Raw genomic sequence first — 25,799 nt, 5'->3', positions numbered from 1 at the left:
GAACATGAAAAGGTGTCATGGCCTTGTTCAAGCAGAAACACTTGAAAGGGAGATATGCAAAATGCAAAAGACTGAAATTTAATTTCCTGTGATTGTGGAGACAAAGACTGATTACCACATCTCAACAGTCATCTAAAGTCCATCTCCTGTTGATTTATATGTCAGAGCATGAAAAATGGTTGGAGATTTTTTAAAAAATTCATTTACTGGATGTGGGCATCGCTGGCTAGGCCAGCATTTATTGCCCATCCCTAATGGCCCTTGAGATGAAAGAAAACAGATTCTGGGTGCAAGGCATGTTTTTTTTCCCCTTACAGGAATACACAGGGCAAATTGGGTTAAAAATCTAGCTGTAGAGCAGTGCAGTGTGTGCTGATGAGCTGTGTGTGTGTGTGTGAGACAGCAAGACCAACTAGGCACCCTGGCAGTTGCAGGTGAAGTCTCTCTCTTTCTTTCGCTGTTGCTAGAGGCAAGGCTCAACAGAAGCCACAATAAAAAAAGAAATAGGACACCTTCTTCAGCTATCCTGCAGAATCAAGCACCTCCAAACCAACTGCAAAACTGCCAAAGTCAGGTCTACTGGAAATACCCAACGTAATGGCCACAACGTTTCACTAAATACACCTCACAGACAAGCCAAAGATGGACTCATTTTTTATACTTTTATTTGTACTCTTAACTTTGCATTTCTGATCTTTGTGTATCTGTGTTGCATTTTTATTATTTTTCTCAGGTATTAGTAACAAATAAACTTATTCTTTGACTCAAGAAAGCCTGTTTAAATTGGCTCCTTCTAAAAAATAATTTGGACTGGGAAAAGGTATCCATGGGAGAAGGGATCCTTTTTAACTTAAGCTTGTTGTGACCAACCAAGGGGGTTGAATGAAGAAAGGGAGCCAGCTCATTCCTCCTCACCCAGGAGCATAACAGAATTGCAGTCCCATTCGGGAAGTTAACGAATTGGGGGACTTCGCCCAGGGACCAGTCATAACAAATGTCTTGTAGAACACTCATTACCGCAGGCGCCTATCAATATGTTTTGGTTATGGGAACGTTTTTGTTATTTTATGTTTCAGTAATACCTGTGAGTGCTTGGTGTAAGTTAATTAAAAATAGCAAAAAAAGAGTGTGAGTGGTGCATAGCCTTAAACTAATACAGGAATTACAAAGTTACTACAACATGAAAGTATGCATAAAAATTGGTGCATAAAGACAACCAATGTGTTAAGGCTGAGGTAACAGGATACACATACAAGAACAGAAACAAAAATACCTGGAAAAACTCAGCTGGTCTGACAGCATCTGCGGAGAGGAATACAGTTGACGTTTCAAGTCCATGTGACCCTTCATCAGAACTAAGAAAATAGAGAAATGAGGTGAAATATAAGCTGGTAGAGGGGGGTGGGACAGGTAGAGCTCGATAGGGGGCCAGTGATAGGTGAAGGCAAAGAAGAGATTGCCAAAGATGTCATAGACAAAAGGACAAAGGGGTGTTGACGGTGGTGATATTATCTAAGGAATGTGCTAATGGGGACATTAAGGGCAGCAAGCTAGTGGCAGATGGCCCTAGTGGGGGTGGGGTGGGGGGGGGAAGGGATCGAAATGGGCTAAAAGGTGGAGATAAAACAATAGATCAAAATAAATTTTAAAATATGTGGGAAAAGAAAAATATATTTGAAAAAAATATATAAATTATTGGAAAAAAGGGAATCGGAAAGGGGGTGGGGATGGAGGAGAAAGTTCATGGTCTGAAATTGTTGAACTCAATATTAAGTCTGGAAGGCTGTAAAGTGCCTAGTCGGAAGATGAGATGCTGTTCGTCCAGTTTGCATTGAGCTTCACTGGAACATTGCAGCAGGCCAATGTGGGCATGAGATCTCCTCTACATTGGAGAGACCAAACGCAGACTGGGTGACCGCTTTGCCGAACACCTTCGGTCTGTCGCTTGCCATTTCAACACACCACCCTGCTCTCATGTATTATCATGGAAAATACAACGGAGAACCAAGGTGAATATAAAAGGTTCAGAGGGGGAGTGAAAAAGCAAAAAAGAAGTATGAAAGAGACTGACAGCTAATGTAAAAGGGAATCCCAATGTCTCTGGAGGTCCCCAGCATCAAAGATGTCAGTCTTCAGCCAATTCAATTCACTCCACATGATATCAAGAAATGGCTGAAGGCACTGGATTCTGCAAAGGCTATGGGCCCTGACAATATTCTGGCAATAGTACTGAAGACTTATGCTCCAGAACTTGCCAAACCCCATTCTAGCTGCTCCAGTATGGCTACAACACTGGCATCTACCTGGCTATGTAGAAAAATGCTAGGGTATGTCACGTAAACAAAAAGCAGGACATATTCAACCCATCCAATTACCGCCCATCAGTCTGCCCTCGATTATCAGTAAAGTAATGGAAAGGGTCATCAACAGTGTTATCAAGTGTCACTTGCTTAGCAATAGCCTGCTCACTGATGCCAAGTTTGGGTTCCGCCAGGGCCACTCAGCTCATGACCTCATTACAGCCTTGGTTCAAACATGGACAAAAGGGCTGAACTCCCGAGGTAAGGCGAGAGTGACTCCCCTTGACATCAAGGCCACATTTGACTGAGTGTGGCATCAAGGAGCCCTGGCAAAACTGGAGTCAATGGGAATCAGGGGGAAAACTTTCCACTGGTTGGAGTCATACCTAGTACAAAGGAAGATGATTGTGGTTGTTGGAGGTCAGTCATCTCAGCTCCAGGGCATCACTGCAGGAGTTCCTCAGGGTAGTGTCCTTGGCCCTACCACCTTCAGCGGCTTCTTCAATGACCTTCCTTCCATCATAAGGTCAGAAGTGGGAATGTTTGCTGATGATTACACAATGTTCAACACTATTTACGACTCCTCAGATATTGAAGCAGTCCGTGTCCAAATGCAGCAGGACCTGCACAATATCCAGGCTTGGGCTGACAAGTGGCAAGTAACAATCACACCACACAAATGTCAGGCAATACCATCTCCAACAAAAGAGAATCCAACCATTGCCCCTTGATGTTCAATGGAATTACCATCACTGAAACCCCCACTATCAACATCCTGGGGGTTACCATTGACCAGAAATTGAACTAGACTAGCCATATAAATACTATGGCTACAAAAGCAGGTCAGAGGCTAGGAATTCTGCGACAGGTAACTCAGCTGCCAATGCCCCAAAGCCTGTCTACTATCCAAGGCACAAGTCAGGAGTGTGATGGAATACTCCACTCTTGTCTGGATGAGTGCAGCTCCCACAACACTCAAGAAGCTTGACACCATCCAGGACAAAGCAACCCGCTTGATTGGCACCACATCCACAAACATCCCTCCACCACCAATGCACAGTAGCAGCAGTGTGTACCAGCTACAGGGTGCACTGCAGGAATTCACCAAGGCTCCTTCGACAGCACCTTCCAAACCCACAAGCACTACCATCTAGAAGGACAAGGGCAGCATATAGATGGGAACACCACCACCTAGAATTTTCCCTCTAAGACACTCACCATCCTGACTTGAGAATATACCTCCATTCCTTCACTGTCACTGGGTCAAATTCCTGGAACTCCCTTCCTAACAGCACTGTGGGTGTACTTACTCCACATGGACTGCAGTGGTTCAAGAAGGCAGCTCACCATCACCTTCTCAAGGGCAACTAGGGATGGGCAATAAATGCTGATCCACCAGCGAAGCCTGTGAATGAATAAAAAAAAAGTATATATATATATATATTATATATAAAGCAAAAGGATGGTTAAAGGAGGAGTAGGGCAGGTTAGGGACCAAAAATGTGATTTACGCATGAAGGCAGAGGACATGGCTGAGGTATTAAATGAATACTTTGCATCTGTGCTTATCAAGGAAGAAGATGCTACCCAGGCCACGGTGAAAGATTGGGTAATTAATACACTAGAAGGATTTAAAATTGACAAGGAGGGGGTATTAGATTGGCTGTCTATACTTAACGTTGATAAAGCATGAGGACCGGCTGAGATGCATTCGAGGACACTGAGGAAAGTGAAACTATAAATTGAGGCCATTATTTTCCAGTCTTCCTTAGACACAAGGGTGGTTCCAGAAGATTGGAGAATAGCAAATGTTACACCTTTGTTCAAAAAGGAATAAAAATAAGCCCAGCACCTACAGTCTAGTCAGTTTAACATCAGTGGTGGGGGAACTTCTAGAAACAATAACTCAGGACAAAACTAATAGCCACATGGACAAATGTGTGCCTAATTAAGGAAAGCCAGAACAAATTTGTTAAGGGAAAATCATGTTTAACTGACTTGCTGGAGTATTTTCAAGAGCTAACAGAGAGGGTTGAAGAGGGTGATGCTGTTGATGTGGTGTACATGGACTTCCAAAAGGCATTTGATATAGTGCTGCACAACAGACTTGTGAGATAAGTTATAGCTCATGGAATAAAAGCGAATTTGGATATGAAATTGGCTGAGTGACAGGAAACAGAGTGTAATGGTTAATGGGTGTTTTTCTGGCTGGAGTTTGTAGTGGAGTTCCCCAGGGGTCAGTGTTGGGATATTTGCTCTTCCTGATGTATATATTAATGACCCAGACCTTAGTGTACAGGGCACCATGGGCAGAAAAGTGGCAGATGAAGTTCAATGCAGGGAAATGTGAAGTAATGCATTTTGGTAGGAAGAAAATGGAGAGGCAATATAAAATAATGGGTACAATTCTAAAAGGGGTGCAGGAGCAGAGGGCCCTGGGTGAACATGTGTGTAAGTTACTGAAGGTGGCAGGATAGGTTGAGAGAGCAGTTAATAAAGCATACAGTATCTGGGCTTTATTAATAGGAGCATAGAGTACAAGAGCAAGGAGGTTATGTTGAACTTGTATAAGATATAGTTCAGCCTCAGATGGAGTTTTGAGTCCAGTTCTGGGTGCTGCACTTTAAGAAAGATGTGAAGCCATTAGACACAGTGCAGAAAAGATTCACGAGAATGGTTCCAGGGATGAGGAACTTCAGTTATAAAGATAGATTGGAGAAGTTAGGACTGCTCTCCTTGGAGAATAGAAGGCTGAGAGGAGATTTGAAAGAGGTATTCAAAATCATGAGGGGTCTGGACAGAGCAGGTGGGGAGAAACTCTTGTCACTCGTGAAAGCATTGAGAATGATAGGGCACAGATTTAAGGTAATTGGCAAAAGAAGCAAAAGTGACTTTTTCACGCAGTGCGCAATTAAGGTCTGGAATGCACGGCTTAAGAATGTGGTGGAGGCAGGTTCAATCAAGGCATTCATAAGGGAATTAGATTGTTATCTGAAAAGGAAGAATGTAAATAATTACAGGGAGAAGGCAGGAAAATGGCATTAGGCGAATTGCTCATTTGACAGTTGGTGTAGACACAATGGGCTGAATGGCTCCTTCCGTACTGTAACAATTCTGTGAAGATCTGCTGCCAAGTGGACTTGGTGCCCACACCTTACCAGGGGCTGTCAAAGTTACCACCTCAACTTCTTTGCCTCTCTCTCCTTACAGGCTTTTCCTGGAAACATTTGCAGGATCTCCCAGTCGGCAACGCATTAATGCATAACGCAGCTAACTGATGAGTTGTTTGCCAGGCCAGGCAATTATGTCAAAGTTGCCACTGATGACGCCAGTCAAACCGATCAAGTGCTTGAATTTGTGACTCTACCAGGCTAACCCACAGGTGTAGACCGTTATTGATTGCATACATGGCAATTAAGGCATCTCCCAGATCACCGAGGAGAATTCATCAACTGCAAAGGGCTTCCATTCTATCACTGTGTAGCTGGTGTAAACACAAAAGATATTTATGCAGCTCCCACATATATCTGAATATCAGCAGGTCTGCCTGAGTGCTGTAAGAGTGCTCACTAAGAGGGAGTGACTTCCTCTGAGGGGTCATTGATATCCTCCTGGACCACCTCCTGTGGGATACTTGAAGACCCTATGGAAAATTAAAGACATGAATTAGAACTGTCAAGGGAAAAATGTTTTAAGTGATCATAATGCACATGATCATATTTGGCTGGCTGCTAAGATCAAGACAGCCTGAATGACTGTGGTATATCATGTGACAGAATGATATTTAAGTCTGTTACCAGGTAGCTGGGAGGCACCCATCTCTGATGCCCAGGCATGCCTCAACTCCATTGACATTCAGCACCTCCTCCCCTCCAACTGTAAGTTATGAAATGGCTGGAGGGCCATCTCTGGTTCCCTGCCTCTCCCTTATGCTCTGTGCTCTCTTCTCCTGCAAGGGAGAAAAGAGACTTATGAGTCAGAGTAATGCCATGTGTTGAATGATTGGACAGGGAGCATTTGGTGAGGGTGAATTTGCAGGAGAGGCATGGCATTGCATAAAGATAAGAGTGACTGTCAGTGGTGGATGGACAGATGGGGGTATGATGATGTGCATAAACAGAGGGATGGGTGCACCTCCAAACTACATTGGTGTCTGAGGAGAGATGTGGTGAAGGTGGCTTCAGAAACTAATGGTCGTGCATGATACACACAAATCAGGATGTATTTGAATGTGCCACTGTACTCATTTTTCCTGCCCTCTTTGTTTATTAAACCTTTTTTTCTTAGTTTATTAAACCTTTTTTTGGCATTAAATCCAGGAGGATGCTACCATACTCTTGGCCCTGGCCGCCTCTGCTACCTCCAGCCATATCATTGTGGATTCACTCAAATAAAAGCAAAACACTGTGGATGCTGGAAGTCTGAAATAAAAACAGAATCTTCTGGAAAAAAACTCAGCAAGTCTGGCAGCATCTGTGGAGAGAGAAACAGAGTTAATGTTTTGAGTCAAATATGTCTCTTCAGAACAGAAGGGAAGTAAAAATGTGATGGGTTTTATACTTTTGAAAGGAGAGGGGCAGGATAGGTAGAACAAAAAAAGAAAGGTCTGAAATAGGTTAAAGAGTGGGCGAAGTTAAATAACAAAGATGTCATGGAATAAAAGGAAAGGGGAGTGGTAACGGTTGTAGTAAAAAAACAAAGCATTGGTACAGATTAGATGTTAATGGCAGAATAATGAATAATTCTGTCAGAAAGTAAAAACATACAGACTGAAGGAACAGTATCTCAACTTCCAATTAGGCATTTTACAGACTTCTGGACTCAATGTTGAATTCAAAACTTCAGACCATGAACTCTTCCATTTTGATTTGTTTTTCATTAGAGGGCTGGTCTGTATCTTTCTTTCATGAGGCATAGTGGTATTCACTGAAGTAGAAATCCAGAGGCCCAGACTAATGTTTCAGAGAAATGAGTGCAAATCTGACCACAACAACTTGTGGAATTTAAATTCAATTAATTAATACAATCTGGAATTTTAAAGCTTATCTCAGTCATGATGATCATGAAACTACCGGATTTTTGGAAAAACCCATCTGGTTCATAGAAGTCCGTTAAGAAGGGAAATCTTCCATCCTTAACTGGCCTAGCCTATATGTGACTCCAGGCTCACAGAAATGTTAAAATTTAATGCGGTTGACTCTTAACTGCATCCCCCCCCCACCCTTCCAACGAAATGGCCTATAGCGAGCCAACCCGGAACTACATTGCTTTTCTTTCACTGGTACGAGGTCAGAATCCTGGAGATCCATCTCTAACAACACCGTGAGTGTAATAATGCACATAGACTGCAGCAGTTCACCACCACTTTCTCAAGGACAATTAGGGATGGGCAATAAACGCTGGCCTTGCCAGCAACGCTCACATCCCATGAATGAATAAAATAAAATAAGTGGTGCAATTTTAAGGATTGGGGGGCATGAACAGGGAGAACATGAAAGGGGTTGAAGAAGTGAGAGACTTTAAAGTGCATGTCTGCAAATCCCTGAAGGTGGCAGGACAGGTGGATAAGGTGGTAAAGAAAACATATGGAATGTTTTCCTTTATTGGACAAAGTATTGAATACAAAAGCAGGGATGTAATGCTGGAACTGTGTAAAATGTTGGTTAGGCCACAGCTGGAATTTTGTGTACAGTTCTGGTCACCACATTTTAGGAAGGATATAATTGCCCTGGAGAGAGTAGAGTGTTGGCAAATCTTGAAAATTGCAGCTATGAAGAAAACTTGGGTAGCCTAGGGCTGTTTTCCTGAGAACAGAGGAGGCTAATGGATGACCTAACTGAGGTGTACAAAATTATAAGGGGCCTAGATAGGGTAGACAGGAAAGACCTGTTTCCCCTAGCTGAAGGGGTCTACTGTCAGGGACATAGATTTAAGGTGATCGGTAGAAGGATTAGAGGGGACATGAGGAAAAACTTTTTCACCCGGAGGGTGGTGGGCATCTAGAATTCACTGCCTGAATTGGTGGTTGAGGCTGTCACAAAAGTATAATAATTCTCATAATATTAGTAATTTTTTTTTGTAAAAGTAGGTTAATAGCAGGGTTGGATAGTTTGTGTGTGTGTTTGGAATTTAATTGAATTGGAGACAGCTAGCTTCATCAAAAGAAGCTAGGTTTGAAATGTTAAATAGGTAAACATAGCTGAAGTTTTAGAATGTGAGGGGAGGAGAATTTGCATTTTTAGATAAATCAGAGTAGTTTGCATTTCAAAGAGATGGTAAGCCGTTACATCTAGCCAGAAAAGCTAGGCCAAGCAGTGTGTTTATTTTTCCCAAAGGCTATAGATAATATTAGCACCATGCAATGATTTATATTATGAGAAAGGTCAAGTTCCAAAGGCATATGGGAACAATGGAACTTGCATTAAAAGGGAGAAACATGTATACGGGAAATGAGGTTATGTGTTAGGAAAGCATTGTAAGATCTACCAGAAGTGTGAAAAGCCTCCGATATTTGTACATTAAGCTGCTGTCTACAGAAACTGAGGCTGGGAAAAGCCATTTTGAATTCTATTGTCCAGGGTATTGTGTTGACTTGCCTGGATTTGTTTAAATCAATTTTTTTAACCATTGCCTTAACTAGATGCCAGACTAATTAAGGATTTTAGGAGTTATTATAGTAGTAATTTGTAGACCTATGTAGGTGCTTGAAATCATTTATTTTGTTAATAAATGTTTAATTTAGTTTCCTTGAAGTCTGGGTGGACTTATTACTGCTGAATTCAGGGCACACATCTTGAAATAAATATAAATTGCAAAATCATTGTGACCACGTGATCAAATTTCCCTCGTGGATTTGATCCACCTGACACACTTCATCTGTTGCATCATAACAAGGCTGAAACGCTTAACTCATTTAAAAGGTACCTGGATCTGCACCTGAAGTGCTGTACTGCAAGGCTATGGACCAGCTGCTGTAAAGTGGGATTAAAAATGAGTGGCTCATTTCTTTTTTCTCTTTTTATGGCCAAAGCAGGCACAATGGGCTGAAGGGCCTCTTTCTGCACTGTAACTTTTCAATGCTTCATTGGTATTTACAGAAATTGTTGAAGGTAGCAGGTCAGGTTGAGAAAGCAGCAAACAGGATCCTGGGCTTCATAAACAGAAGCATAGAATACAAAAGCAAGAACGCTATAATGAACCTTAATAAAAGACTGGTTTTGTCATAACTGAAGTAGGTATAAAATAAATATAAATGACCCATGGATTAAGATTGTCTCAATCTCACTGATCTATTAAATTTCTATTGTGAAAGCCAGTTGATCAATATTGGCATTCTAGAGTTTATTTTTATTTTCAGGATGTGTGAATATGTTTTACCACTCTTCCTTGGAAATTTGTTTGGAAGTTTTATTCATTTTTCTCAACAGAAAATATATTTTGGAGATTCCATGAAAATGCAAATTGTATATTGTCTGTTACAATTAGACAGAATTTCATTTTACACATCCATCCGTGTCCTTAGTATGACCCAAAGCAACTCACATCTAATAAAGTACTTTGAAATATAATCACTTTTGTAACATGGACAAATGTGACAGCAAAATTCTACAAATAACAATGAGATGAACAACCAGATAATCTACTTAAGTAACGTTGGTGAGAAAACTACCCTTCTCCTCAAATGGTGTCATGGAAATGTTTTTTCATCAAACTAAAAGGGAAGAAGAGATCAGGTTACCTACAAAACGTACTACCCATCAGTACTGCACTGAAGTGCCTGTCTAGTTTATGTGCTCAAGCTTCTGAAGTGGGATGTCTCATCACTAAGACTGCCTATTCCTGCCTCTGTAATGTCGGTCAACTCCACCCCTGCCTCAAATCATCTGCTTCTGAAACTCTCAGCCATGACTTTGTAACCTCTAGACTTGAGTATCCTAATGCACCCATGGCTAACCTCCCATGTTCCACCCCCCATAAACGCAATGTCATTGAAAATTCTATTGTCCATGTCCTAAATTGCACCAAGACCCATTCATCCATATGCTCACTGACCCACTGACCCACCTGGTTAAGCAACATCTCAATTTTAAAATTCTTATGCTTTTGTCAAATCCCTCCATGGCCTCACATCTCCCTCTCTGTTTTACCTCCTTTAGCCCCAAGTCCTCCGAGATATCTAGGCTCATCTAACTCTGACCTCTTGAGCACCATGATATTAATCGCTCCATGACTTGTGACTGTGCCTTCAGGTGTCTAGGTCCTAAACTCTGGAATCCGTTCCCTAAACCTCTTCAACTCTCTATCTTGCTCATTTCCTTTAAGAGGCTCCTTAAAACCTACCTCTATGATCAAGCTTTTGGTCATTTGCCCTAATAGCTACTTATGCTACATATTTACAACACTGGCGTCCACCCAACACTGTGGTTGCCCAGGATGTCCTATCCACAAAAAACAGGACAAATCCACTCTACTCAGTTATCACCCCATCAGTCTACTCTCGATCATCAGCAAAGTAACAAAAGGAGTCGTCAATGGTACTATCAAGTAGCACCTACACAGCAATAACCTGTTCACTGACGCTCATTTTGGGTTCCACCAGGGCAAATTGGCCCCTGATCTCATTACAGCCTTGGTCCAAACATGGACAAAAGAGCTGAAGACAAGAGGTCGGAAGAGTGACTACCCTTGACATCAAGGCAGCATTCGAACGAGTGTTGCATTAAGGAGCCCGAGCAAAATTGAAATCAGTAGGAATTGGTGGAAAACTCTCTGCTGGTTGGAGTCATACCTAGCACAAAGATGGTTGTGGTCGGTAGAGACCAATCTCAATTCCAGGACATCGCTGCGGGAGTTCCCCAGGGTAGTTTCCTAGACTCAGCCATTTTCACCTGCATCATCAATGACCTTCCCTTCATCATAAGGTCAGAAGTGTTGATCACTGCACAATGTTCAGCACATTTCACAACTCTTCAAATACTGAAGCAGCCATGCCCCTATGCAGCGAGACCTGCAGAACATTTAAATTTGAGCTGATAAGTGACACGTTGATAGTCACACTATACAAGTGCAAGACAATGACCATCTTCAACAAGAGAGAATCTAAACATCTCCCCTTCACATTCAATGACATTACCATTACTGAAGTCCCCACTATCCAGGGGATTTTCATTGACCTGAAACTGAACTGGACCAGCCATATAAATAGTGTGGCTACAGGAGCAAGTCAGAACCTGGGAATTCTGCAGTGAGTAACTCACCTCTTATCTCCCCACAGTCTGTCCTCCATTTACAAGCCTCAGTCAAGAATGTGATTGAATACTCTCCACTTACCTGGATGAGTGCAGCTCCAACGACACTCAAGAAGCTCAACACCATTCAGGACAAATAACTGCTTGATCAACACCCCATCCACCACTTTAAACATTCACTCCCTCCACTACCAATGCACAGTGCCAGCAGTGTGCGCCATCTACATCTACCACCTACTGCACTGCAGTAACTTACTGAGGCTATTTCAAAAGCACCTTCCAAACACAGAACCTCTACTACCTAGAAGGAAAAAGGCAGTAACTGCATGAGAAAACCATCACCTTCAGGTTCTCCTCCAAGCCACACATTATCCTTGGAACTTTATTGCTGTTCCTTCACTGTTGCTGGATTGAAGCCCTGGAACCCCTTTTCCTAATAACACTGTGGGTGTACCTGCAGCAGATGCCCTGTAATGGTTCAAGAAGGTGACTCACACCCAAATTCTCAAAGGCAATTAGAGATGGGCAACAAATGCTGGCTTTGCCAGCAACACCCACATCCAATGAAAGAATAAAAAAAATATTGCTCAGTGTCATATTTTGTTTTGTAGCATCCCTGTGAAGCATCTTGGAATATGTTATGATGTCAAAAGCACTATATAAATACAAGTTGCTGTGGTTGTTGTTGCAGTCGCTGCCTTCTGGCTTAGAGATGTAAGCGATGCCATAGACCAGGCTGATCTTGCTTCGGTGAGCCAAATAAGCTTTCCTTGTATCCTGTTTCTGTGCATGTTTAGATCCAATACAGTAAAATGGCTTGTCTGTAATTTTCCCTAAACCACAAATGAGGAACTTTTCATTTCTCTTTGCATTTCAGTGGGACTTGGTGTGTAACAGTGACTGGAAAGGGCCGTTTGTTATGTCAGTATTCTTCATGGGAGTGCTGTCTGGTTCCTTTATTTCTGGACAGCTGTCAGATAGGTGAGTTATTTCCTTTACTGAATTCTGTCAGAAAGAATCTTCAACCCAATTATTAGTCTCTCATACCTGACACAAGCAGGATGTGTGAGGGAGGGAGCATTGAGAAAATAGACACTGAGTATTTAGCTCACTGGTTAGATTGTACTCCAACTGCTATTTTAACTCCTGGATTTCATGAAGTGTGTGGGCGTTTGCTGCAGGCAGGTGGAGTCCTCATAAATATTCAAAAGTCCAAATTTGATAACATCAAACCCTAAAAAGATTTTCACCTTGGATTATGTGAATTGTGCACAATACTGATCGTATTTTTAACTGGACCCAGGCCGAAAGAGACACAACAAGATACTTTTATTTACAATGTTAATGGATTCTCTGGATGCGCAGAGGAGCAGGAGTGGCCTGTTTGATAGCATTCCTGCTTCAGAGTCAGAAAGTTGTGGGTTCAAGTACCACCCTAGCACTTGAGCACAACAATCTTGGCTGACACTTTAGTGCAGTACTGAGAGAGTTCTGCACGATCAGAGTTGCTGCGTTTTTGAGGAGATGTTAAACTGAGACCCCACCCACCCTTTCAGATGGATATTAAAGATCCCATGGCGTTATTTTGAAGAACAGTGGAAGTTATCCCCAGTGTGCTGCACAATATCTATTTCCCAATCAACATTACAAATATAGATTATTTGGTTATTATCATACTGCTGTTTGTAGGGGCTTACTGTGTGCAAATTGGCTGCCTCGTTTCCTATATTACACAGTGACTAAACTTCAGAAATTCTTAATTGGTTGTAGAGTGTTTTGAGACATTTGGTGGTTGTGAAAGGTGCTACATAAATATGTCTTTCTCTTTTTTAGTCACAAGGAAATTTTGGTCCCTCACATCAGCAGGGCTTCTTGTCCTTCCCCTGGGTGCAGGTGGGAGTTAGTCCTGGAATATGGTGACAATAAATGGCCCATGACTCATGCTGTGGTCACGCAAGCTTGTTAGTTGTATCAACTTTGCCTTCCTCTCCTCCCACCTTAATATCACAAAAATGCCCCAATTTAATTTGAGGCCGTTCTTTATTATCAAAATTGCCTATTGATTTTGTACCCCTGTGCTGGGGACATAAAAAGGGCAGATAAAATGACTTGTGAGAAAAAGGTGAAAAGCTAACTACATTCTACTTAAAATCTACCAAAATGGGTGACAGGTACAAGCTTACAAAGCCTGATGACCAAGTTCATGGGTTACAGATATAACATTCTGTAGTGTGTTGATTGTGCTTTGATTGCAGGAAAGCAATCATGTGTTTCTGTCCTGTGTTTTACCAAATATGTTTATCCTTTTGTTACTATGGTAATGTGCAATTTTGCATTCCTAATTCCTTCCTGTTTCACTTTGCCACATTACAAAATAATTTGTGTATCAGAGTGAAAGGTCAGTGAATATTTGTAAATGACGTATTATCTTTGACAAACAGGTATTCTGGACATGGATTTGTGAGTCAGCTTGTGAATTAATGTATGTTCAAAGCTGAATGAATAAATGGGTTCATGCAATTGCATGTGTGGGTGTTTATTTATATTAAAAATTCTCAGGATGTGGACAACAATGATCAGACTGCATTTATTGCTCCAAGAGGATGGTTGTATGATTTCTACTTGATCTATTACAGTCCTTATGGTAATGGTTTTCCCACAGTGATATTGTGTAAGAAATTTCAGTATATCGACCAATGACGAACAAGGATTGCTGATAGATAGCCAAATCAGGTGAGCTTGAAGGTGATTCCAACAATATTACTTTTGTTATTTTTGATGGTAGAGGTTGGAGAAGATTGAGGCTTTCTTATTTAATCATTGAATATGTGAATTGATGGCAAGGCCAGCATTTATTGTCTTCCTTTGAGAAGGTAATGGTGAGCCATGCTCTTGAACAGTTGCAGTTCTTCTAGTGTAGGTACACTCAGGCCCAAAATGGTGGATAAGCCCAGAAGTCATAAATCCCACCTCCGAGCGTGGCACTTACTATTTTCACGAAGGTGAGATTGCAGTCGGGCTGGGGTTCGCAATTAGTTTACAAAGGCAGCTGTACATTTAAATCACCAGCTGCCTCCACTGAAGGGGGATTTTGGTAGGCCAGGGGCAGAATTTTGAGCTCGGCAGGTGGTTGGTGGACCCAGAATCGGCTGGGAAATGGGCCGCCACCCGTGATTGGCCCCCCGACCGCAATTTCACACTGGCCAGCCAATTAAGGCTCACTCATCATGAAACACGGCTCCCCACTGGTTAGGAAAGGCCGAGTCCAATTGGGAGTCCAGTTGGGAGGGTCCAATGGCGACCCACCGACTGAGTTAAAAACAGCCCCTGGAAGGCTGCCATGGAAGAATGCCTGTTCTATGTTAAGAAACTCAATTGATGGAGTCGAGTGCGGCTGGAGATGTCAGGTGGGAGGGCAGGTCGGGTAAGCACTCGACCCCTGCTTTTCGGATGAGTACATGCGGCCCTCCTAGAGGAGATGGCTGACAAGAGGAACAACCTTGTCTCCAGAGATGGGAGGAGGAGGCCACTGCACCCTCACAAAGGGTGTATGGGAGGAGGTGGCAGCGCTGGTTAACAGCCATGACATGGTACAGCACACATGGGTGCAGTGTCGGAAGAATGACCTGCTGTGCTCAGGAAGGGTGAGTACCATGTTGGCATGGGTCAGTGTGCAAATGTGTTGAGGTGTGGCCATCTCCCCGTGGACCCCAGGGGTGCTAGCATCTGAGTGCCAACTGCCAATGACCCTGGAGCTGGCCAAGGGGATTACCCCTTGCTGCTTGGACTGAGTGCCTTGCAGTTCGAGGGCCATGACTCGGATGTGCCCTGCGAGGTGTTCCTCAGCTGCGGTTGGCCAGGCTGTAATGGCGCTGCATGTAGAGAGTGGAATAACCAATGCTCCTCTGTCCTTTCAGGAGAAGACAAGCCATAACCAAGCAGTGAGGTCACGTACAGACGGAGGCCCGCCCAACCTGCTGCTGCTGATCAGGTTCGAGCAGGATGCCCTTGAGCTAGAGAACTGGCACGCTTCACGTGTAACCGGGCGTGGAGAGATGGAGGTGCCAGATGAAGTTAAGAGCACAGTGCACAGAGGTGAGAGTTTCGGATTGTGCAACTATTTTAGTGTAGTCGCTTCATTGATGGGAGCCTCAAACCTGGAGTCCACATTGATCATTGAAAAATGATGGCACCATGATGCAGATCTCCATTGTCTCACCAGGGTGCCTGGCATGCACAGTGACAGTGTGATGACTTTAACTAATGACATGTCCTTGTTCTCCTTTTTAGGTTCAGCAGCACGCAATTTCTCTGTGGACCCCGAAGCGCCACCCCTGATGCCAGACCAGGCTTCATTTGCACCTGCATCACACCCACTCTCTGAACCAGGCACCGGCGCAGATACCAGCACCTCAGTGGGCATTAGATCGGTGGTTAGAATGTATGTGCACATTGGTGAGGGCACGTCACACTCGCTTGAGGTGCAGGCAGAGGCAGAGTGTGCCCAGGGCACTGGGAGTCGGAGGACAGCTGGGGACCAGGATGATGCTCAGTTGAAGGCAGATGATGAGCCTCTGGAGTCGTCCATTAGGCGGCAGATGCTGGATGCCCAGTGGGATGCATGGGAGGATCTGGCGAAGATCCATGAGGGTATGCGTGCCTTGGTCTCTGTTGTGGAGGAGTCCATGCAGAGCATGAGAACGGCGTTAACCCTCATGGCCGAGTGCAGTGCCTCCTCCATTGAGAGAGTGGCGACTCTTATGGAGAGGCAGCTTCAGGGGCAGGATCAGGGGTTCCTGGTGTTGCGCCCAAACCTGCAAGCCCTCACACAGGCACTGACCTCAGGTGGTCAGTGCCAGTATGGGAGAAGGATGAGGCACCCAGTATCCCAGCTTGGTGCCCGTTCATCAATGGTGAGCAGGGAGATTCAGAGCGATCTCACGTTGGTGCATGAGCTGCTTGTCGTCTCTGCAGACTCCTCTCAGGGCGCTCCAGATGACAGCAGCAGCTCCTCTGCCCCTCTGCTAGTGACCGTTGCATCTGACTGGGGAATCATGCGATGACTGGAGAGATGCTAGCCGTAGCACTGGCTGCTCCCTCCCAGGCGGGGCTAGCACAGGCTCCACTGGCCAGAGAATGACCACCAAGGTCATCAAGGCTAACAAGACAGCAGAGTCAGCAGCTGTCTCCAATGCCAGTGCCAGCGACAGGTAGGCACCAAGATGTAGCACTCGGATACGTAAGGTAAAGGCAACATGAGCGCAAGAGGGACAGCTTACGGGTGATTTTCTGTTCATTTATGTTTGGTTTAGTCGTCTGCTGGTGTGGACATCAACACCAGTAATGGTAATTTTATTATGCTTTCGATGTGACAATTACATTGAATTTGCTTTGGTTCTGACAGCCTGAGTGTGCTTCACCTTTTTTCTTTCTGGTGCAGGGTACGCTGGTATGTAATGCTGGACGCGAGTGGCTCAATACTTTATTGCACAGGCATTGAGTGGGCTTTGGGTGCAAATGAAAGGGTCATTTCTGACATCCAGATTGGAGGCCGCAGCCCTGGGATGAGGTGGAAGCAGATCTTTGGCAGCCTAGCTGAAGGAGCATTGGATCAAGGCGTCCCTGGCCTCCCTGGAGGTTACTGAGGTCTGCCTCCATGCCCTCAGTGTGCTCCTCTTCTGACTCACTACTGGATTCATCATCTGTGGCCTGTGCAGCTGCCTCAATATCCTTTTCCTCCAGTGGGTCCCCCACTTGCCAGTGCCAGATTATGGAGAGCGCAGGATGCAACCACTATCAGTGACATCTGCTCTGGGAGGTATTGTAGTGCACCCCTTGAATGATCCAGGCACCAGAAGCACAGCTTGAGAAGACCTATGGTCCTCTCTATCACCATCCTTGTGGAGGCATGACTCCTATTGTAGCACTGTTCTGCCTCTGTTCTTGAGTCGTGTGGAGGCATCATGAGCCACCTTTTCAATGGATAGCCCTTGTCACCCAGCAGCCATCCATCCAGTCAAGCCGGAGCACTGAAGAGCCCCCGTACCTGGGAGTGTCTCAGGCTGTACGCGTCATGGGAGCTGCCAGGGTACCTTGCACAGACTTGAGGAATCTGCATCCTGTGGTCACACACTATCTCCATGTTCATGGAGTAGAATCACTTCCTGTTGATGAAGGCACCCGGCTGACCCGTTTGTACCTTGATGACCACATGTGTGCAGTTGACGGCACCCTGGATGCAGGAGAACCCAGCAATCGCTGCAAAGTGTCTAGCTCGCTCAGCCTGGCTGGCCTCGTCTGTGCGCTAAAGATTAAAGGTCAGTACCCGCCTGAACAGAGCTCCTATCACCAGCTTTACGCAACTGTGGGCAGCTGATTGTGACACTCCACACAGATCCTCCACTGACCCCCGGAAAGAACTGGGGACATAGAGTTGAGGGCCGCTGTGACCTTCAGAGCCACTGACATGGGGTATCCGCCCACGAAGTCAGAGCTGATCTTAGGCCCAATCATCTGACAAATGGGGGCCATGGTCTCCCTTGAGAGGCGGAGCCTCCTTTGGTATTGCATCTCATTTTGAGGTAGCTACATTGCTGCCTGTAAACCATGGTAGCAGGATAATGGCGTCTTCTGTAGCCCATTCCACCTTGGACTTCCTGCTGGCCCTGCCCCCTTTGCCTCTCCTCCCACAGGTAATTCTTCTGGCAGCTGCATTGTGCCACATGGCCTCCTCTCCCTTCTGTCCCTCTCTTCCTCCTCAGAGGAGGTGCCACCAGCAGAGACCACAACCCGCATTACCAGGGTAACAGAAGGCTGTCTGATACCTGCAAGGGTCCACACAGTCTAAATCCTCCGGGTACCTTGGAGAAACCAATAAGTCATGAAATTAAGCCTGGAAATGCTACCAATGAAGCCCCGAGTAGAGATGAAGCTGCCAAGTGCCAATAAACAATAAACAGCAGCAAACTATTTCCAAACCTCCTCACTATTCACACCGGAAATGCTGCTGACCCTTTTTATCCTGCCTTCGGATGAGGTTTAGCAAATTTTCGGCTGTCCACCTGCCCATTTTGCCCATGTGATGATCGCGAAATCGCATGAGCAACATAAAATAAAGTGAATGAATTAACCGCGCAAATAGATGTAAACAGGTATGATATAGTCGGGCTTACGGAGACATGGCTGCAGGGTTGACCAGGGATGGGAACTGAACATCCAGGGATGGGAACTGAACATCCAGGGGTATTCAGTATTTGGGAAGGACAGAAAAAAAGGAAAAGGCGGTGGAGTTGCATTGCTGGTTAAAGAGGAAATTAGCGCAATAGTGAGGAAAGATATTAGCTCCGACGATGTGGAGCTATGGGTAGAGTTGAGAAACACTAAGGGGCAAAAAACTTTAGTGGAGGTTGTATATAGACCCCCAAATTGTAGCGGTGATGTTGGGAATGGCATTAAACAGGAAATTAGAGACGCATGCAATAAAGGAACATCTGTAATTATGGGTAACTTCAATATGCATATCGATTGAGCAAATCAAATTAGTAACAATTCCGTAGAGGAGAAATTCCTGGAGTGTATACAGGATGTTTTTCTGGACCAATACATTGAGGAACCAATTAGAGAACAGGCCATCCTAGACTGGGTATTGTGTAATGAGAAAGAAATAATTGGCAATCTAGTTGTGCGAGGCCCTTTGGGGATGAGCGACCATAATATGATAGAATTCTTCATCAAGATGAAGAGTGACGTAGTTGACTCTGAGACTAGGGTCTTGAATCTTAATAAAGGAAGCTACAATGGTATGAGGCGCGAGTTGGCTATGATGGATTGGGAAACGTTACTTAAAGGGATGACGGTGGATAGGCAATGGCAAACATTCAAAGAGCGCATAAGTGAACTGCGACAATTGTTTATTCCTGTCTGACACAAAAGTGAAACAGGAAAGGTGGCCAAACCATGGCTTACAAGGGAAATTAGAGGTATTAGGTCCAAGGAAGAGGCATACAAATTGGACAGAAAAAACAACAGACCTGAGGATTGGGAGCAGTTTAGAATTCAGCAAAGAAGGACCAAGGGATTGATTAAGAAGGGGAAAATAGAGTACGAGAGTAAGCTTGCAGGGAACATAAAAACTGACTGTAAAAGTTTCCAAAGGTATGTGAAGAGAAAAAGATTGGGGAAGACAAATGTAGGTCCCTTACAGTCAGAAACAGGGGAATTTATAATGGGGAACAAAGAAATGGCTTACCAACTAAATAAATACTTTGGTTCTGTCTTCACAAAAGAGGACACAAATAACATACCAGAAATGTTGGGGAACACAGGGTTTAGTGAGAGGGAGGAACTGAAAGAAATCAGTATTAGTAGGGGAATGGTGTTGGAGAAATTGATGGGATTGAAGGCCGATAAATCCCCGGGGCCTTATAGTCTACATCCCAGGGTATTTAAGGAAGTGGCCCTAGAAATAGTGGATGCATTGGTGGTCATCTTCTGACATTCTATAGGCTCTGGAACAGCTCCTACAGATTGGAGGGTAGCTGATGTAACCCCACTATTTAAAAAGGGAGGCAGGGAGAAAACAGGGCATTATAGACCAATCAGCCTGATGTTGGTAGTGGGGAAAATTCTAGAGTCCATTATAAAAGATTTAATAGCTGAGCACTTGGAAAACAGTGGCAGAATCGGACAGAGTCAGCCTGGATTTACGAAAGGGAAATCATGCTTGACAAATCTACTGGAATTTTTCGAGGATGTAAGTAATAGGGTTGATGAGGGGGAGCCAGTGGATTTGGTTTATTTGGACTTTCAGAAGGCTTTCGACAACATCCCACATAAGAGATTAGCCTGTACAATTAAAGCGCATGGAATTTGGGGTAGTGTATTGAGATGGATAGAAAACTGGTTGGCAGACAGGAAACAAAGAGTAGGAATAAACGGGTCTTTTTTTGAATGGCAGGCAGTGACTAATGTGGTACCGCAGAGATCGGTGCTGGGACCCCAGCTATTCACAATATATATTAATGGTTTAGATGAGGGAACTAAATGTAATATCTCCAAACTTGTAGATGACACAAAGTTGTGTGGGAAATTGAGCTGTGAGGAGGATGCAGAGATGCTTCAGTGTGATTTGGACAAGCTGAGTGAGTGGGCAAATGCATGGCAGATGCAGTATAATGTGGATAAATGTGAGGTTATCCACTTTGGTTGCAATAACAGGAAGGCAGATTATTATCTGAATGGCTATAAATTGGGAGAGGGGAATGTGCAACGAGACCTGGGTGTCCTCGTACACCAGTTGCTGAAGGTAAGCATGCAGGTGCAGCAGGCAGTAAAGAAGGAAAATGGTATGTTGGCCTTCATAGCGAGAGGATTCGAGTACAGGAACAGGGATGTCTTGCTGCAACTATACAGGGCCTTGGTGAGACCACACCTGGAATATTATGTGCAGTTTTGGTCTCCTTATCTGAGGAAGGGTGTTCTTGCTACAGCGGGAGTGCAGCAAAGGTTTACCCGACTGATTCCTGGGATGGTGGGACTGACATATGAGGAGAGATTGAGTCGGTTAGGATTATATTCGCTGGAGTTCAGAAGAATGAGGGGGGATCTCATAGAAACCTATAAAATTCTAACAGGACTAGACAGGGAAGATGCAGGAAGGATGTTCCCGATGGTGGGGTAGTCCAGAACCAGGGGTCACAGTCTGAGGATGTGGGGTAAACCATTTAGGATGAGATGAGGAGAAATTTCTTCACCCAGAGAGTGGTGAGCCTGTGGAATTCACTACCACAGAAAGTAGTTGAGGCCAAAACATTGTATGTTTTCAAGAAGGTGTTAGATATGGCTCTTGGGGCGAAAGGGATCAAAGGATATGGGGAGAAAGCGGAAGCAGGATATTGAGTTGGATGGTCAGCCATGATCATAATGAATGGCGGAGCAGGCTCGAAGGGCTGAATGGCCGACTCCTGCTCCTATTTTCTATGTTTCTAAATATTCCTTAATTGCCTTTTTAATGGCCTTAACTGGCCTCATAATTGATTGCGGATGTGGCTCCAAATCCCACACGCGCCCACTGACTGAGATATTGCACAAGTGCCAAAATCATCACTCACTATTTGACACTCGAGCGCACCCCGCCCACTCAGCAAAAAATTCTGCCACAGGTGTGTGAAACCCGGCATGTGCAGATTAGACAAGGTAAGAAGTGGTCTGATAAAAACAAAAAACTACTGCGGATGCTGGAAATCCAAAACAAAAACAGAATTACCTGGAAAAAGTCAGCAAGTCTGACAGCATCGGCGGAGAAGAAAAGAGTTGACGTTTCGAGTCCTCATGACCCTTCAGCAGAACTGAGTGAAGTTAGGAGAGGGGTGAAATATAAGCTGGTTTAAGGTCGGGGGGGGCGGGGTGGGGGTAGGGGGAAGAGAAGTTGGGGGGGATGGTTGTAAGGACAAGCAAACAGTGATAGGAGCAGATAATCAAAAGATGTTACAGACAAAGGAACAGAGAGGTGTTAAAGGTGGTGATATTATCTAAGAGAATGTGCTAATTAAGAATGGATGGCAGGACACTCAAAGTACAGCTCTAGTGGGGGTGGGGTGAAAAGACTGACAGGGTATTATAGTTATAGATTTAAAAATAATGGAAATAGGTGGGAAAAGAAAAATCTATATAAATTATTGGAAAAACAAAAGGGAGGGGGAAGAAACGGAAATGGGGGTGGGGATGGGGGAGGGAGTTTAAGATCTAAAGTTGTTGAATTCAATATTCAGCCCGGAAGGCTGTAAAGTGCCTAGTCGGAAGATGAGGTGCTGTTCCTCCAGTTTGCGTTGGGCTTCACTAGAACAATGCAGCAAGCCAAGGACAGACATGTGGGCAAGAGAGCAGGGTGGAGTGTTAAAATGGCAAGCGACAGGGAGGTTTGGGTCTTTCTTGCAGACAGACCGCAGGTGTTCTGCAAAGCGGTCGCCCAGTTTGCGTTTGGTCTCTCCAATGTAGAGGAGACCGCATTGGGAGCAACAAATGCAGTAGACTAAGTTAGGGGAAATGCAAGTGAAATGCTGCTTCACTTGAAAGGAGTTTGGCTTCTCAAGCCTGCTCTGCTGTTCATTAGGATCATGGCTGATCTGCTTGTATTTTGAATTCCACATTCCCATCTACCCCCGATAACCTTTGATTCCCTTGCTTAACAAGAATCTATCTACCTCCGCCTCAAAAATGTTCAACGGCCCCCTCCTCCACCACCTTCTAAGGCAGAGAATTCCAAGTCACACAACCCTCTGAGAGAAAAAAATTCTCCTAATTTCTGCCCTAAAAGGGCCATCCCTAATTTTGAAACAGTACCCTGTAGTTCTGGACTCACCCAGAAGAGGAAACATCCTTTCCACATCCAAATTGTCAATGCTATTCAGGATCTTATATCCTTCAAGAAAGTCACCCCTCACTCTTCCAAACTCCAGTGGAAACAAGCCCAGTCTATCTAACCTTTCCTCATAAAATAACCCACTCATTCCAGGTATCAATCTAGTAAACCTCCTCTGAACCATCTCCAAGGCATTTACATCCTTCCTTAAATAATGAGACCAAAACTGCACACAGTATTCAAGATGTAGTCTCACCAATGCCCTGTATAACTGAAGCATAGCATCCTTACTTTGATGTTCAATTCCCCTTGTAATAAAGGATAGCATTCCATTACCCTTCTGAATTACTTGCTGTACCTGAACACTAACTTTCTGTGACTCATGCATTAGACTACCTGGATGCCTCTGCAGCCCGAAATTCTGCAGCTGTTCTCCGTTTAAGTAATGCTCTGCTTTTTTATTCATCTTGCCAAAGTGAGCAACTTCACATTTTCTCACATTATATTCTATCTACTAGATATTTGCCCACTCGCTCAATCTATCTATATCAGTCTGCAACCTCCTTATGTCCTCTTCACAACTTAAACTTTCCCTACCTATATTTGTGTCATCTGGAAATTTAGCTATCATGCCTTCACTCCCCTCACTAAAGTCACTGATATAAATTGTAAAAAGTTGAGGCCCCAGCACAAACCCCTGTGGGACTCCACTTGTCACATCCTGCCAATCAGAAAAATACCCATTTATGCATACTCTCTGATTTCTGCCAGCCAGTCAATTCTCTATTGACGCTAATAAATTACCACCTACACCATGAGCTTTTATTTTCCGCAATAACATTTGATGTGGCACCTTATCAAATGCCTTCAGGAAATCCAAGTACAACACATCTACAGGCTCCCCTTCATCCACAGGGTATTTTACTTCTTCAAAGAACTCCAAAAAATTGGTTAAACATGATTTCCCTTTCACAAAACCATGCTGTCTCTTCCCGATTGCTTTCGGTTTCTCTAAGTTCCCAGCTATAACCTCCTTAATGATCAATTCTAACATAAAATTAATCAATTCACAAAGAAGGAATGAAACCAGATAGACCATTGGGCATTGACCTCAGCACCGGAAACGACAATGACAATTTCAGCCCTGTCGACCCTGCAAAGTCCTCCTTATTAACATCTGGGGGCTAGTGCCAGAATTGGGAGAGCTGTCTCACAGACTAGTCAAGCAACGTCCTGACATAGTCTCCCTCATGGAATCATACCTTACAGATAATGTCCCAGACACCACCATTACCGTCCCTAGGTTTGTCCTGTCCTACCAGCAGGACAGACCCAGCAGAGGTGGTGGCATAGTGGTATACAGTTAGGAGGGAGTTGCCCTGCAAGCCCTCAACATCAACTTCAGACCCCATGAAGTCTCATGGCATCAGGTCAAACATGGGCAAGGAAACCTCCTGCTGAATACCACATACCGCCCTCCCTCAGCTGATGAATCAGTGCTCCTCCATGTTGATCACCACTTGGAGGAAGCACTGAGGGTGGCAAGGGTGCAGAATGTACTCTGGGTGGGGGACTTCAATGTCCATCACCAAGAGTGGCTCAGTAGCTCCACTACTAACTGAGCTGGCCGAGTCCTGAAGGGCATAGCTGCTAGAGTGGGTCTGCGGCAGGTGGTGAAGGAACCAACAAGAGGGAAAAATATACTTGACCTCATCCTCACCAACCTACATGCCGCAGATACTATCCATGACAGTATCGATAGGAGTGACCACCGCACAGTCATTGTGGAAATGAAGTCCCATCTTCACATTGAGGATACCCTCTATTGTGTTGTGTGGCACTACCACTGTGCTAACTGGGATAGATTTCGAACAGATCTAGCAAGACTGGGCATCTATGAGGAGCTGTGGGCCAGCAGCAGCAGCAGAAATATATTTGAACACAATCTGTAACCTCATAGCCCAGCATATCTCCCACTCTACCATTACCATCAAGCCAGGGGATCAACCCTGGTTCAACGAAGAGTGCAAGGGGGCATAACAGGAGCAGCACCAAGCATACCTAAAAATGAGATGTCAACCTGTTGAAGCTATAACACAGGAATACTTGCGTGCCAAACATCATAATCAGCAAGTGATAGGCAGGGCTAAGCGATCCCACAACCAATGGATCAGATCTAAGCTCTGCAGTCCTGCCACATCCAGTCGTGAATGGTGGTGGACAATTAAACAACTCACTGGGAGGAGGTGGCTCCACAAACACCCCCATCCTCAATGATGGAGGAGCCCAGCACATCAGTGTAAAAGATAAGGCTGAAACATTTGCTACAATCTTCAGCCAAAAGTACCGAGTGGATGATCCATCTTGGCCTCCTCCAGAGGTCCCCAGCATCATAGATGCCAGTCTTCAGCTAATTCGATTCACTGCACGTGATATCAAGAAACAGTTGAATCCACTTCAAAAGCTATCGGCCCAGACAATATTCTGGCAATAGTATCGAAGACTTGTGCTCCAGAAATTGCCGCGCCCCTAGCCAAGCTGTTCCAGTACAGCTACAACACTGGTGTCTACCGGGCTATGTGGAAAATTTCCCAGGTATATCCTGAGCACAAAAAGCAGGACAACCCAGCCAATTACTGCCCCATCAGTCTACTCTCGATCATCAGTAAAGTAGTGGAACAGTGCTATCAAACAGCACTTGCTTAGCAATAACCTGCTCACTGATGCCCAGTTTGGGTTCCGCCAGGGCCACTCAGCTCCTGACCTCATTACAGCCTTGGTTCAAAATGGACAAAAGAGCTCAACACCTGAGTTAAGGCAAGAGTGACTGATTTTGACATCAAGGCTGCATTTGACAGATAGTGGCATCAAGGAGCCCTAGCAAAATTGGAG

The 25,799-nt window shown here is 44.5% G+C and overlaps 1 protein-coding gene across 1 annotated transcript in view; it reads left to right on the top strand.

The window, feature by feature from the left end:
* Positions 1-25,799, top strand: part of LOC144685285 (organic cation/carnitine transporter 2-like) — a 94,577-nt gene that overhangs the window by 8,886 nt on the left and 59,892 nt on the right. Inside the window, exon 2 of the mRNA XM_078549705.1 lies at positions 12,426-12,529. Coding sequence (XP_078405831.1) covers positions 12,426-12,529 — 104 coding nt within the window. The remainder of the gene's footprint in view (positions 1-12,425; positions 12,530-25,799) is intronic.

This window comes from Cetorhinus maximus, chromosome 10, assembly GCF_964194155.1.
Source record: "Cetorhinus maximus chromosome 10, sCetMax3.hap1.1, whole genome shotgun sequence".
NCBI classification, from domain to species: Eukaryota; Metazoa; Chordata; class Chondrichthyes; order Lamniformes; family Cetorhinidae; genus Cetorhinus; species Cetorhinus maximus.
The sequence above is the reverse complement of the archived record's forward strand: the minus strand, read 5'-3'. Positions and strand labels throughout refer to the sequence as shown.